General features: G+C 41.9%; 1 protein-coding gene across 1 annotated transcript in view; it reads right to left on the reverse strand.

Moving 5' to 3' along the window:
• The window catches only part of RPN2 (ribophorin II), a 61,311-nt gene that overhangs the window by 44,096 nt on the left and 993 nt on the right, over positions 1–16,222 (reverse strand). The window contains exons 2-4 of the mRNA XM_047068671.1: positions 12,584–12,777; positions 888–983; positions 162–337 (exon numbers count right to left, since the gene is read on the reverse strand). Of these exons, the coding sequence (XP_046924627.1) occupies positions 162–337; positions 888–983; positions 12,584–12,777 (466 nt within the window). The remainder of the gene's footprint in view (positions 1–161; positions 338–887; positions 984–12,583; positions 12,778–16,222) is intronic.

Here is a 16,222-nt window from a genome sequence, read left to right on the forward strand (position 1 = left end):
ACCTTCCCTGTCTTAATTTAATATCGTGTCTGCAGCGCCTGGCAGAGCACATGGCACATAGTAGATGCCCAGAAAACATGTGCTGAAATCAGCGGACGAACCCTCTCAGGACAGTCTCTGACACAAATGAAGTCTGAAAAGTGCTCGACATGGTGACTTACGCTAACACAGTCTCTTCCTTGCTGAGGCGAGCGGTAAGGGCACCGAGTGCTTCTTGGGAAGCCAAGGGAAGGCCAAAGCCACTTAGGGCTGCCACTGCATGGTAGATCTGGGTAACGGATGAGTCTTCACTGACAGCTGCCAGAAGCAGATCTTTGGTCTCATTTGAAATAGAGATCTAAGAAAGGATTGGCAGACATAGAGTTTAGAACAGGTGCTGGTAGCTTGTGGCAAACAACACACAGAGAGACCGCCGAAGTCATACCACCCAGCTAGCACATGGTTGTCCCTCCTCAACTGCTCGGACACCAGAATTCAATGTCTGTAGGAACTCAGCATAACACTTTAAAAGATTCTGGCAAGTCACTTGTCTATTTGTATGGTTCTCCTATGTTCAATGAAACGGATTTCCAGAAATCTGGCATGGGGACATTCTTCTTTTACTCTGAACATTTTTAAAAGTTAAAGGGAGTTGGAGAGAAAAATCTAGGCTTCCCAGAAGAGAGGCAACTACAGGAAAAATTATTGAAAAGCCATGAAAAGTGAAAACTCGGAGAAAAAAATAAACTCCATTTCCTCAAGAAAAATAAAATCACAAGAATGGAATTCCCACCCACACTAATGGATCCTTATTGTTAAAAAAAAAAAAATTAATCTGACATGACCCTCCCCCTTTAAAAATACACATTACAGTGTAAAGCATATAGAAACGTAGAAGCTGGACTCACCTCACACCCTGAGAGGGCCTGGCTGGACTGGGCAGCATAGAAAAGGGAATCCACATTGCCTGGATCAAGGTTTGACTTAAGGAAGGCGCACGCTTTCTAAATAGGAGGGAAAGTCAATGATAAGTGGCAATATACACAGTGACTGGGAAAGCATACATGTTTTTTGAGGACAAAATGCTAAGCAATCTGTGATGGCTAAAAGTATGAACTATACAAGATTTTGTGTTTTAAGCAGGTATTTTCCATAGAACACTGTATTACACAACACTGTAGACTTCATATCAAGAGCAACAAACCTAAAGTACTCTCGTCCTTCTGAAGCCTAAGAAAAAAGAAAAAAGAGAAAAAAAAAAAAAATTTTCACTGATCACCTGCTGTGGCCATAACCTGTGCTGGGTGTTAATGATGCTCTTCCTTTTAATGAACATAAGGACCCTATGGTAGAGATTACCATTCCCATTTGACAGGAAAAGAAACTAAGCTTAGAGTTGGTAAGTCACCTGATGAAGGTGACAAAGCAACAAAATGGCAACGTCTCCACCGATTCTAACTGTACTAGGGTCTCCACTTAGATGTCTCCAAAGTTAAGTCAGGTTCAACACATCTAAAATGAGCTTGAAACCTTCTATTTCTTCACCTGGACCTTCCAGCTCATGTACAGGCACCACCACATACCCTACCACCTGAAGCAGAAACCTAGGAATCATTCTCGACTTTTCCGTTACCCTACAAGCCTGGTGACCCTATCTCCTTTCATTTTTCCAACCCAATCCCCATCCTCTGGCTTCCCTCATTGCCTTATTTCAGGTACTTGCCATTTGTCACCTAGTCTGTTTTAATCATCTCCTAACTGGCCTCAAGCCATACAGTTCATTCTGCATACTGACTGCTTCAAGGGTGGTCTTCACAAAATACAAATGTAACCATTTTACTCTGCTATCAAAACCCTTGGGTGGTTCCATATTATCCTCAGAAAAAGAGCCGAAGTTTCTGATACAGCATAAAATGCCCCCGTGATTGGCACTTTCAGTGCCAGCTTTACCACCACACCACCTCCGACTCCAAAGTCTTACCCTCCAGCGTGCTGCAGCTACCCAGAGACACTATGATCTCGCCTTGGTATGTATGTGACCCTGCTACTACCCCGGCTGGGAGCACCCTTCCCTTGTCCCTCCAGTCTGCCCAACCAGGTCTTATCTTCATCTCTGTTCAGATGTCACCTCTTCCAGAAAGCATTTACGGACATTCATCCCAGGTTAGGCCAGGGCCTTCCCTCCCAAATGCTCCCCCAAAGTGCTTACCACACTGTACTAACTACCTCCCCCAGTGACCAGTTACTGAAGAGCAAAAACTTGGATGAACCCCAATCATAGTGTCTGTCACAAAGTAGGCACATAATAAAACTCATGCTATTCTCACTGTATCAAACCACAAGGAATACTAATAGTTACATTGCTAAATATTTTGATGGAGGTAACATAAAATTCAGCTATTCAAAATTAAGTGGCAATAAAACCAGTTAGAAGTGGGTGCTTCTGAGGAGTAAGACAGGGTGTAGAACAAGGTGGGCCACGTAATGGTTTGATGCTTTTCACTAACAGTTGTGCTGTATTATCTGATTTTTTCCTGTGTGTGTGTGCTACTTTAACCAAAAATCTATTTTTAAATTTTATGAAAGAAGTTAAATAAGAGTCTCAAAACAAATGGGTTTCAACCAGAAGTTCGAGAAGAAAAAAAACACACAAAGAAATACTTCACACTGCACAAATTAGGGATCTGAAAAAGAAAACAATCTACTCAAGGAATCCTTCAGGACACAAGTACTTTATCGCCATCTGGTGCTTTAACAATAGAACAACAGCATCCAAGACCCCCCCCCCCCCCCCCACCAAGGATTATGGTCACTGCTACCACTTTTTGAGCACTTAAAATGTGTCAACATTGTTCTAAGTGTTTTATGTGCATTTCTCCTTAAGTATTAGGTCCTCCTCTTAAGTTTACAGACAAGAAACCTGAGTCATCAGAGAGGCAAAGTGACTTGTCCAAGGTCACTCAGCTCTTAATGGAGGAGCTGGAATTCAAACCCAGGCAGCCTGGCTCCATAGTTTGAGCTACATACAACCTCTGTCTCTCAAGGTTTTTCATCTCTAGTGAAAAATTATTTGTCCTGTAGGAAAACCAGCATTGTGCCAATTCCCTAATTCTTTGTACAGGCAAATGAAGGTAAACAGTCCCAGCAGTCAGTGGCTTTTAAGCTCCCAATGTGTACTAGGTTTTAACAGCAGCAGCAGAAGTGCCAGAAGACCTCTGGAAACACACCCTGGACTCTTGGAAGACCACCCAATGCTGAGGCTTCAGCTGGCCACTTCCAAGGGTTTGTAACTCTGACTTGAGCTGTCCTCATCCTACATTCGTTTTCCCAACTGAGGCCTGCAAATCGTCCCCTAAGTGTCCACTCCCTATCTGCTCCTCTCTAACCTTCTATGCCCTATATTAATACTCCCAATTATCTAAACATCCTCCTGAGCAAAGAACATCAGTGCTTTTCTCTACCCATTCTTCCCTACAACTCCCTGAACGGAATCAGGAACCAAGAAAAGATAGCTAAATCTCTCTCATCTGCCCTTACCTCTCCCTTATTTTCACCATTAACATCTCCCAACTACTCTGAACTCCTCTCACACCACACTCTGTAATCTCGCCAGACTTCGTCACCGTGTTGTGATATAGAGGCATTCCAAGGCAAGAGCTCCCACACCAGGTCCTTTGTAACGGGGCCCACCTTTTCCTCTTAAAAAAAAAATTATATATATATGTGTATATATACAATATATACTACATATATATACACATATATACATATATGTATTATATATATATAATATATATACTATATTATATATTATATATATATAATACATATATATACACACATATATATGTATGTGTGTATGTACATATATATTATTTATTTTGAGAGAGAGAGGGAGCGAGCATGAGCAGGGGAGGGAGAGAGAGAGGGAATGAGAGAACCTCAAGCAGGCTCCACACTGTCGGCACTGTCAACATGGAGCCCGCTGTGGAACTTGAACTCACGAACCATGAAATTATGACCTGGGCTGAAATCAAGAGTTGGACACTTAACTGACTGAGTCACCGAGGCGCCCCTTGGGCTCACCTTTTTCATACATACCTCTTACCACACTTCCCCCCGCACCTCTGTTCTGGCTGTCCCGGACAACCGACTCACTGCTCCCAAAACATAAGCACTTTTAAGCCTCCAGATTAGTGTGAGCAGTTCTCTCCATCTGGAAGCCCATTCATCTCATTCAACTTGTCAGCTAAACTTCTCCCTCTCAATTGGTAACTCCTGACATATTAACAAAATTCAAGACTTCTTTTACTTTATTTTATTTTATTTTTTGAAGTTTATTTATTTACTTTGAGAGAGAGCAAGTGGGGCAGGGGGAGAGAGAGACAGAGACCCAAGCAGGCTCAGTACCGCCAGTGCAGAGCCCGATGCAGGGCTCAAACCCACAAACTGAGAGATCATGACCTGAGCCAAAGTCGGATGCTCAAGAGACTGAGTCACCCAGAAGTCACCAAGACTTCTTTTAAAATAAACTTTACTTGGGGCACCTGGGTGGCTCAATCGGTTAAGCATCCGACTTCGACTCAGATCACGATCTCGCGGTCCGTGAGTTCGAGCCCCGCGTCGGGCTCTGGGCTGATGGCTCAGAGCCTGGAACCTGCTTCCGATTCTGTGTCTCCCTCTCTCTCTGCCCCTCCCCCATTCATGCTCTGTCTCTCTTTGTCTCAAAAATTAAAAATTAAAAAAAAAAACAAAAAACTTTCCTTGGGGGCGCCTGGGTGGTTCAGTCGGTTAAGTGCCCAACTCTTGATTCTGGCTCAGGTCACAATTTCACAGTTCGATTTCACAGTTCGTGGGGACTGAGCCCCTCCTTGGGCTCCACGCTGTTAGCGCAGAGCCTGCTTGGGATTCTCTCTCTGCCCCTCCCCAGCTCAGGTTCTCTTTCTCTCTCTCTCTCTCAAAATAAATAAATAAACATTTTTTTTAAATAAACTTTTCTTGATCCTTCTCTCCCCCCAGCTGCTACCTTCTCTCCGCTACCAGTGAGTTTCCAAGTCGGAAAAGCCAAAAGAGACTTTCCAGTGCTCACTCCCTCAACACTGGACAGAACTGATCACTTCCTTATTCTGAAACATTCGCCTCCCTTTGCTTCCAGGATTCTCCAGCACTCTCCTGGCTCTTGTCCTACTTCTCACAGGAGCTCCTTACTTTCATCCTCTTCTACCTGACCTTTCAACGCTGGAGTTTTTCAACTCCTAGGCCCACTTCTCATCCATCCTCTCTCTCCCAAGGCAATCTCACTCATGCCCACGGCTTCATCCAGAACTTTTATGCAGATATTCTCAAGATTTTTACCCCCAACCCAGACTTCTCTCAATGGCCATTTACAGGACTCAAAGGCATTTCAAACTCAACAGGTTTAAGACCAAATTCATGAACTTGCCTGCACAAACCTATGTTCCTGTCTTACAGAATAGCTCAACATCTACCTGTGCAGCAAACGCTGGAAGTCCAGGTGTTAACTTTTTTTTTTTTTTTAAGTGTATTTATTTTGAGAGAAAGAGCACGCATGCATGCAGAGGAGGGACAGAGACAGAGAGAGGAAGAGAGGAAATCCCAAGCAGTCACCATGCTGGCAGCACAGAGCCCATTGCAGGGCTCGATCCCACGAACCATGAGATCATGACCTGAGCTGAAATCAAGAGTCAGATGCCCAAATGACTAAGCCACCCAGGCGTCCCCGGGTATTATCTTTTGCACCCCTTCTGCATTCAGTGTTGCCCCATATTCCCCTGCCAAAGTCTGTCTTCTATAGAACAGGAAAGAAACCTTTCCAAAATGAAAATGGATCGTGATACTTGCTGCTTAAAATCAACTGCTCTTTAGAGAAAAAGCAAAAATTTTCCTGTGGCTGCCAAGGCACTTAGACTTAGCTCCAGCCTTTCTCTCTGGCTGCACTCCTCTCTCTCCCACTGTCTGCTTAACATGTGGCCTCCAGTCAGTCTCTCAAATGTAATCTGCTCCCTGCCTACACAGGTCCCTTGCACATGCCATTCTTTCTGCCTAAAGTTCCCTCCCCTGTCCCCGTTAACTCTTCTTCTCCCTTTAGAATTCAGATCAGTCATACCTTCCTTCATTTAATAAACAGTTACTGAGTGCCTACCACATGCCAGCTGCTATTCTAGGAACTGGAGATGTACAACAAATAAAATGGACAGGTCCCTGCCCTCAAGGAGCTGTAATTTAGAGGGATACAGAGTGAGATTTAAGTTCAGAGATTTCCTTGGGAAAGCCTTCCCTGACCAGGTCAAAGTCCCCTATTTATAAATAGTATATATCTCTTGGGGCACCTGGGTGGCTCAGTCGGTTGAGCGTTCAACTTCGGCTCAGGTCATAATCTCACAGTTCGTGAGTTTGAGCCCTGCGTCAGGCTCTGTGCTAACAGCTCGGAGCCTGGAACCTGCTTTGGATTCCGTGTCTGCCTCTCTCTGCCCCTCCTCCACTCGCGCGCTGTCTCTCTCTCTTGAAATAAATAGACGTTAAAAAAAAATTTTTTTTAATAAAAAATAAAAATAAACACTATATACCTCACCTTCGTAAAACTTACCGTTGTTACAAATATTCATGTATACATTTGCTTATATGACTAATGTCTATCTCCACTATTAGAGTATACATTCCAAGAGGGCAGAAGCTTTCTTTCACTGCTCAACACTGAATCCCCAGTGCCAAGCACATGGCACGAATTCACTAAATATCTGTTAAATGACTAAATGAATCGTGCAGCAGCCAGTACAGATGGCAACCCCCCTGTACAAGGTTGGGGCTTATGGCGAGCTTTCTCAGCAGACAGCGTGAGTGAGCTTCTCCCTCTGCTGAACTCCACACAACACGTGGGCCTGGGACTTTCTACATGCTATGCATCCTTTTGTACTCAGCACCTGATCTCACTATCGTGGTACCTGTCCTTCACTAGGTAATGAGCTGTTATCTTTTCTGCACTTAGTATAATGCCTGGCACATAGCAAATGCTCCACAAATAATTACTGCCTGAAGGAATGTCTGACTGTCTGCTATCCCTAGCAACCAGCTGAGTACCTGGCCCTCAACAAGCACTCAGTACTCGGTGAATGGTACAAACATCCTGTCCTTCATATGTACTCACCATGTACCAGACACTCAGCTAAGCACTTTATTCTTTTTTTTTTTTTTAATGTTTATTTTTGAGAGAGAGAGAGAGAGAGAGGAAGGGGCAGAGACAGTGAGACAGAGGATCCCAAGCAGAGAACCTGATGCGGGGCTCAAACTCACGAACCAAGAAATCATGATGTGAGCCGAAGTCAGAACTCAACCAACTAAACCACCCAGGCGGCCCAAGCTAAGCGCTTTATACAAATCAACTCATTTAATCCTCATAACAACCCTATAAGATAGGTACCATTTTCGCCTTTTTACAGACAGGGAAAGTGTGTGATTGTCTGACAACCTGTAAACACTGCCTAATGTTTCCTGATTTTAGTCATTCAAACACTACATCGCAAGTTTTGCCATAATATGTAACCTATTTACTTCATGTTTTCATTATAGTGAATACACAACAACTCTCATTATTCTTAAATCTTAAAGAAGGCTAAGCAGTAACATCTATAAAACCACCATTCTCATGTGCTTATTATTTTTATTTAAGTTTATTTATTTATTTTGAGGGAGAGAGAACGAGCAGGGGAAGGGCAGAGAGAGGGAGGAACAGAGGATCTGAAGTAGGCTCTGTGCACATAGCAGAGAGCCCGATGCAGGGCTTGAACTCACGAACCATGAGATCATGACCTGAGCCAAAGTCAGACACTCAACGAATTGAGCCTCCCAGGTGACCCTCATGTGCATATGGCTTTTAATTATACATATATAGAACCTGATTATTAAAATGAAATTGTTCACTCTTCCTAACACCTAAAACTAACTCTCATTCCACATTCTGTTGTTCCTACAACTGCCTTCTACTCATATTCTTATTAAACCCCATTCCTCTCAGTTTTGCTGGGAAAATCTCTTATGACAAAATAACCAAAATCTCCCCTAAGGATCTACCTGTGAGAGCAGCCAGTTCAGTGCACCTAGCAGGGCTGAGGGCATTCTCTCTGCTCAGCTGAAAGCAACAACAATGGAGCAGGATACACATCACCACATGGAAGTGGCAGTAAGGGAGACTGTCCTCAGTGGACTTATTTAGTGCGCACATCTAATAGGGCAATTTGCTAGCTTGAACCTTCCATTGCTTACGATGTGCACATCACACAATCACCGCAGCACATTCCACAAGCGACTTGAAGAACAAAGTGTGATTAACCCATTTATCTTCTGGTTAACAGGCACATTTGAGAGCTTCCATTTCTAATAAGCTAACGTTTACAATTCATTCAACAACCATGTGTCGAACACCCTCTGTTTATTAGCCATCAAGCAATGGGGATGACAGTCGAGAAAAATGTCAATCGATGTCCATCACCCACTACTACTACATAATAGAGCTGAGAGCTAATACTTAGTACATACTCCATGCCATCACCATGTTAACTACCCTAACAGACTATGAGTGGTGAGTGGACTATTATTATCTCCATCTTACAGATGAGAAAACAGATTCTGAAAGGTTTGGTAAGCTGCACAGTTAACTCAGCTATGTAGTTCTGAAGTCAAGAACTTGAAGCCAAGCAGTCTGACTTTAGAGTCTGTGTTATAAACACAAAGCCATAGCTGGCCCAATTATGCAATTACCCCATATCACACTGCACTGCAGCCATCCAGATGGCTTCAGTCTGCATCTTCAGCCCTGACCAACGTCCCCTCAAACTCTGGACATCACCAGAGAACACCTTTAGGAGTATGTGTTCAACCTAAATCCATGTGGAACCCCAAATCATGAGACAGATAAAAAGGCACTGCTCTAGCTAACGTGGAAGTGTCTCATTCTTCCATGATCTCCCTGGACTGAATCCTACAGTTCCATACAAGCTTGAAAATGACCAGTAGAAACTGCTCTTCCTGCATTCAAATCCACCAAAATTTAATATTAACCTAATATTCCAATTTTGTCTCCTATATCTCACAATATAAAACCTCTATAGGTTTTATAGCAAGACTGTTTCACTCTGTGTCTCCCAATCTGCTCTGTCTCATCCCCAGGCCCTCTACAGACTGCAGCCCTCTGTACATTGCAGTATCTGTGCCAGGCATTGTCTGAACTCCCCTGAACAAATTATAAATAGAAGCAAAACTTTTAGAATATTGACGATGATGATAATAATAATAATAACTACCACCTGAAGGGCCTTTTGTAGGCCGAACACTTACTAGGCTTAATAGGATTTCACTTTATCTTTATAATGATCCAGTGAGGAAGGGATCATAACTCCCATTTTACAGAGAGGTGGAGCCAGAATCAAAAACTTGGGCTAACTAGCACCGATGCCTGCACTCGTTCTTTTGAGCAAAACTAATTTTACGAGGAAGTACATTCACCTTGAGGGTTTATAACAGTATGATCACAAGGAAAAATTGTCTCCTTAATACAGTCATATGTTAAGGAAGGAAATACTGGGCAGGAAACAAGAGCTAGCTGTCAGGAAGAAACCCGAATGAGTGTGGACCTCATACAGCAGGATTAACAAACTTTCTGTTTGTAAAGGACCAGAGAGTAAATATTTTAGGCTTTTCAGGCCAGACGGTCTCTTCAGTAACTACTCAACTCTACTGCTAAAGTGCAAAAGCCGCTACAAGAGTGGGCATGGCTGTGTTTCAATAAAGCTTTATTTACAAAAGCAGGATTTGACTCTGGGGGCCATAGTCTGTCAACACTTCTGCCATACAGTATTCAGATGATGGCTGGCAGACATCGGGCAAATTACCTAACCTTTCTGAGCTCCCATTTCCTCCTCTATTACAGGATACTATTTTTGACCACATAGAATTAAGACAATTAACTCAAGCTAATATATCCAATGTACCCAGCACACAGGAGGCATTCAATAAATCAAGAGCAGTTACTGATTTTAGTGTGGGGCAGGAAATGTAAAAGTAAGCCTAAGACATCACAAACTCTCCTACTAGATCACATAAAAACAAGCAAAAAATGCACATAGAATGCCATTTTGGCCTACTGGCTAAAAGGCGACATTTTGAGCATCAAAAAGAATAACAACTGTTATTGTAGGTCAACTATACTTCAAAAAAGAAAAAAGAAAAAAAAGAATAACAACTGCCATGAATTGCAAAACATTAACCGGGACTACCAGTTCTGGCCGTGGCAGAATTAAAGGCATTGAAGTTACCTCCTGCTGTCAACAATGACAAAACTAAAAAAATATACGAAGTTGAGACACTGGACAACAGACAGTACAAAGCTGTGATGCTTAAAAGAAAGTAAATAGTATGAAAACGATAGCACAAATGACAGGATTTTAAATAGAAATATCTCGTTATATGGTTCTTTTGTTATTCGTGACATAGCAAAATAGTAATTCAAAGTATATTGATGAAGTTCAAACGCACATTACAATCTCTAGAGCAAATACTAAAATAATAAGTAGAGCTAAAAAGCCAACAGAAGAGATAAAATGGAATAATCAAAAATTAATTCAATCCAGGGCACCTGGGTGGCTCAGTCGGTTAAGCATCCAACTCTTAGTTTTGGCTCAGGTCATGATTTTACGGTTCGTGCATTTGAGCCCTGCATCGGACTCCATGTTGACAGTGCAGAGACTGCTTAGGATTCTCTTTCTCTCCCTCTCTCTGCCCCTCCCATGCTCTCTCTCTTTCAAAATAAATAAATAAACTTAAATTATAAAAAATTATTCAATCTAAGACAGGAAGGAAGGAGGAAAAAAACAGCTAATCAAAAAACAAGATGGTAGACTTAAACTAAACAATATAGTTACGTTACATATAAATAGACTAAACTCCCAATTAAAAGATATTGTCAGATGAGATTTTACAAAAACAAGTCCCTACTAGATACTGTTTACAGAGAGAGGGTAATCTGACAACACCTGAATCCACTGATCCAACTTTATCATAACTAAAACAACCAGATGTTAGTTACACACCCACTGATAGAAAGTACACATAGGAAGTACCTATGAAATGTTTTTGCCAAGAAAATTGACCTGAGGGGCGCCTGGGTGGCTCAGTCGGTTAAGCGTCCGACTTCGGCTCAGGTCATGATCTCGCGGTCCGTGAGTTCGAGCCCCGCGTTGGGCTCTGTGCTGACAGCTCAGAGCCTGGAGCCTGTTTCAGATTCTGTGTCTCCCTCTCTCTGACCCTCCCCCGTTCATGCTTTGTCTCTCTCTGTCTCAAAAATAAATAAACGTTAAAAAAAAAAATTAAAAAAAAAAAAAAGAAAATTGACCTGAATACAAGTAAGCCTCAAGAGCTAACCATCAGTTTACAGGAATACAAGAGATAAGGAGGTATGTTCAAAAACAGTATGAAGATGCTATCAACCAAAGGCAGAATGTGGAAACTTCTCCAGGATGAGTTGATCTGGCTTGTTCTACAAGTAAAAGGTACTGGGGGAGGGGAAGATGGAAACGGTTATTAGACGAAAAAGGTCTTTAAAAGCAAAGTTTTCTCCAACTGGTAGCAGAAGAGATCAGAGAGATTTGAAGAGTAAGAACTCAACATGACATTACTGACTTAAATGGGGAGGGGACAACATGAGAAGTAATGTGGGTCGCCTTGAGGAACAGAGCAGCCCTTGCCTGACAGCCCACAAGAAAATGGGGATCTTAGACTTAAGGCTGCACAGAACTGCATGCATTCTGTCAATCACCTGAAGAAAACTGAAGCACATTCTTCCCCAGAGCCTCCAGATAAGAGCCCAGCCTTGGCCAACACCTTTACTTGGACCTTCTGTGACACTAAGTAGAGAGCACATACAAACCTGCCTGGACTTCTCACTACAGAATTATCAGCTAATAGATGAATACTGTTTTAAATAACTAAATTTATAGTCATTTGTTATGCAGCCACAGAAAACTAATAACACAAGGCTTATATGAGAAACCTGGCCTTAACCCCTTTACCCTAGCTATCCATGCTACTGTAATAAATAAAATGTAAATTCACTTAAGACTGTTCCTAAAACCAGGTAAAGTTTTAGTCATGATGCATGTTCCTCATCAAAGGTCCAAAAAAACAAAAAATCAAAACTGCCTGATACAGTGTCAGTGTTTAATAAATATGAATGCTCTCATCTTGAATTCCTTTATTATTTATGAGTCACACGTACAGGGCACTTAAGAAGTCCATGTGGTATTGTACAGTCTCACTCAGAACTATAGCAACAGTTTCTAGAGGTAAAATGTCAAGTTTAAAGTAAAATGTCAAGTTTCTAAGACTCACTCTTCTTTATATTCTACTATAACACCTGGCATGGTCCTAAACATACATTAGGCATTAAGAAAAAAAAAAAAAAGATCTGGCAGATGGAAATAAGTATTTTTTACATTGGATTTGCCTTGGTCTTCCTCAAATGAGCAAGAGTTAGTTCTGAAGTACACAAAAGGAACACAGTCAAGGGATGAGGCCAAGACAAAAGTAGCCTTACCTTTACATCTGGCACCTGGGCACCAAGGCTGCTGAGTCCCACGATGGAGTAGAAAGCAGTTTCCAAACTTGTGAAGGGGCGGTCCAGTGAGGCTTTCAGTCTCTCCACATCTGGCTTGGTGAGGTAGTGAGTGGGCGTCAGAGCCTGGGTGCTGGCTATGATTGTCAGAGCCAACAGGAAGACAGTGCTTGAACCTTGGGGGGAAATGACTATTAAATACACTCCACAAACGATTCCAAAGTTCTACGTACAGTTCCAATGATGGCATACACCAAGGTCTGGGAACCAAATCATAAGAGGAAGTGGGAGGGGACTGGGAGGTTTAAACTGGAAAGAAGTCCTAGGGAAGTGGTGGGTACGGTCTCCTTCATCCATCTGAAGGGCAGTCCTCCTGGCAGCCTCTGTGGGCTCAAGCACAGAACCCATCATGCCACTCCACTTCAAGCATGTTTGTAACTCCTATGCCGCTAGAACAGGCCCAATCCTGACCCCTCACCACGGCCTTGCCTGCCTCTCACAGGATCTCTTCCCTCACTCTTCCCTCCATCTGTGGCTCTCTGGCTCCCTCTGTTCCTCTAATGAGTCATGTTCTTCCCAACCCAGCACTTTTTCATGCTTTCCCTTACTTCAACTTTGCTTAATTTTTACTCTCAGATTTCAGTTCAAGTATCTCTTCTTTAAAAAGCCTCCCAACAGCCCTCAGTACTTGGGTTAGGTCCCCAGTACTATAGTGACTTATACAGCCACACTATAGAGTACTATAAAGAATGTGACCTCTGAGGCCAGGTTTAAATTCTAGCTCTGCCACTTATTAGCAGTGTGGCTGTGGCAGTTACAATGTGGCCAACCCATGCCTTAGTTTCCTCAAGTGTAAAGTGGGACAGTAACAGTACCTACCTTAGGGGTGTAATGAGGATTACATGAGTTAACATAGAAAGATCTTAGAGCAGTGACTCTTACAGCAAGAACTACATAAATGTTAGCTACCTCTATTAGCACTGCTATTGTTGCCAGATCAATGCATAGCAACCGGTACTTCTTCCATGTTGTCTTTTTCACAACCATAAGTAATAGTGTAATGTCTGATTCCTTTGCTAAACTGTAAGCTCCAGGATACAGTTTCTCCGATACATCCTCATATTTCCAAGTATTACACATCACTCGGCATAGTACTAAATTAATATTTGCTAAATACATGGAAAGAAAAGTTAATCCTTGTCTATTACGCTCCAGGAGACAGGAAGCAGTTAGGAATGGTACATTCTATGGGCTGTTTCCTGAATTGCCTGCCACCCGATTGTACAATATCCATCCTTCACCACCACCACCTTATCCATACTTTTCATGGTTTCAGTTACCCATGTTCAAACACGGTGCAGGACTGTCAGGTCAATAGTAGCCTAACGTTACATCACAATGCCTGTGTCATTCACCTCACTTCATCTCATCACGTAGGCATTTTCTCATGTAGTTATCTATATCAAGAAGGGGGAGTACAGGACAAGATATTTTGAAAGAGAGGGAAGACCACATTCACATAGCCTTTAGCACAATGTATTGTTGTAACTGTTCTTTTACTATTAGTTATTGTTGTTAATCTCTCACTGTGCCTGATCTATAAATTAAACTTTATCATAGGTATGCATGTATAGAAAAAAACACATATGTATAGGGTTCAGTTTTAGGCATCCACTGGGGTTCTTGGAAAGTGTGCCCTGCAGATACGGGAGCACTACTATAATCATGAGGCTAACAGAAATGGTCCTAAACCTCTGCCTATAGTGTCAAATTTACTTTGAACTATAATCCCTTAAGAAAGGCATTATTAGGGAGAGCCTGGCTGGCTCAACTGGTAGAGCATGTGACACTTGATCTCGAGGTTGTTGAGTTCAATGCCCACATTGGGCATACAGATTACTTTTTTAAAAAAGCATGATTGTATCTATTTTACAAATAAGAAAATTCAGAGTGAGAGTAGCCTGCAGCCGATCTTGGACTCAAACTCAAATCTAACTAAAGAGGTTAGATAATTATTTTTTGGAGTATATTATAGAAATGATGCCTACATGAGTGCTACTCAGAATCGTTCTTCTATGAATGCTAGTTCTATTTAAATCCTTGTGTATGTGTTAAATAATCTAAAAAATGTGCAAGTTCTTTTTAAAGCACTAGAAAGGTGCCTGGGAGACTTAGTCATATGAGCATCCGACTCAATGTTGGCTGAGGTCATGACCTCATGTTTTGTGAGATCAAGCCCCACATGGAGCCCTACATTTTGGGATTCTTTCCCTCTCTCTCTGCCCCTCCCCTGCTCACGTTTCCTCTTTCTCCCTCTCAAAATAAAAAAATAGACATTTTAAGAAAACACTAGAAGGGGTGCCTGGCTGGCTCAGTCAGTTAAGCGTCCGACTTTGGATCAGATCACGATCTTGCCATTAGTGGCTTCGAGCCCCGTGTTGGGTTCTGTGCTGACAGCTCAGAGCCTGGAGCCTGCTTGGGATTGTGTCTCCCTCTCTCTCTGCCTTCCCCTGTTCACTCTCTGTCTGTCTGTCTCTCTCTCTCTCAAAAATAAACATTAAAAAAAATTGTTTTTAAAAACACTAGAAAGAAATCTATAAGGCATTCATTAATAAAATATTTATTGGATGCCTACCAAGCCCTATTTTTGGTATTAAAGCAGGAAACAGAAAAAACAAAACAAGACCTCACGGAGTCTACATTCTAGGGTGAAAAGAAAGATATCACACAACACAATTAAGAAACGTTACTTATCACGTTAGGTGACAATCATTATGGAGAATAAAAAAGCACAGAAGAGATTAACTGAGAAGAACTACAATTTTTAATATGAGAGTCTATAAAGGTCTAACCAAGAAATAAAACTACTGTGTATAGACCTGAAGGAAAAGAAGGAGCAAGTCACAAAGACATTTTTGGGGAAACTATCCCAAGAAGAAAAGCAAGTGCAAAGACCCTGAATCAGCAGCATATATAGTATTCTTGGATATTAGCAAAGAGGAAAGTATAGCTAGAGTAGCATAAGCAAAAGATGAAAAGTACGGAAGCGGTGATAAAGGCAGCAGAGGTTAAATCTGAAGGGCCTTTAACATCTTTGTAGGGCCTCTGGCTTTTAATGAGTGAGATGGGAGCCACTAGAAAGTTTTGAGGAGTGATTTGATTTACATTTTAACAGGATCATTGACACAATTGTCAGGATTTAATGGGATCTTGACACAATTGTCAAGAATAAACAAAACTGTGTTGAGACTATGCAGGAGAAAGGACCTAAAAAGGATCACCAGTTAGTAATAACCCAAGTAAAAAGATAATGGTGGTCACAGCCAGGGTGACAGTAGTAGAGGTGAGAAGCAGTCAGAGTCTGGCTAGAATTCAAGGTCAAAGCCAGAACTTTTAAAGGGTAGAAAAATGCAAGAAAAATCTGAATCTCCAGTGCTTTGTATACATGCATGTACTCAATATATTAAGATCTAGTAAATGACTATGAAAACATGTGTGGGATATGCCCATACTATATGCTAAGTATTTGGCATGCACTGAGTCATTAAATCTTCACAACATGCAAATGAGTGTGGTTTACAGACCAAGAAATTGAGACTCAGGAGTTACCTGCCCTAAAAA

The sequence above is a fragment of the Lynx rufus genome, unplaced genomic scaffold (genome assembly GCF_022079265.1).
Source record: "Lynx rufus isolate CCGP_SWC_20201006 ecotype Redwood Valley unplaced genomic scaffold, mLynRuf1.p SCAF_8, whole genome shotgun sequence".
Taxonomy (NCBI): Eukaryota; Metazoa; Chordata; class Mammalia; order Carnivora; family Felidae; genus Lynx; species Lynx rufus.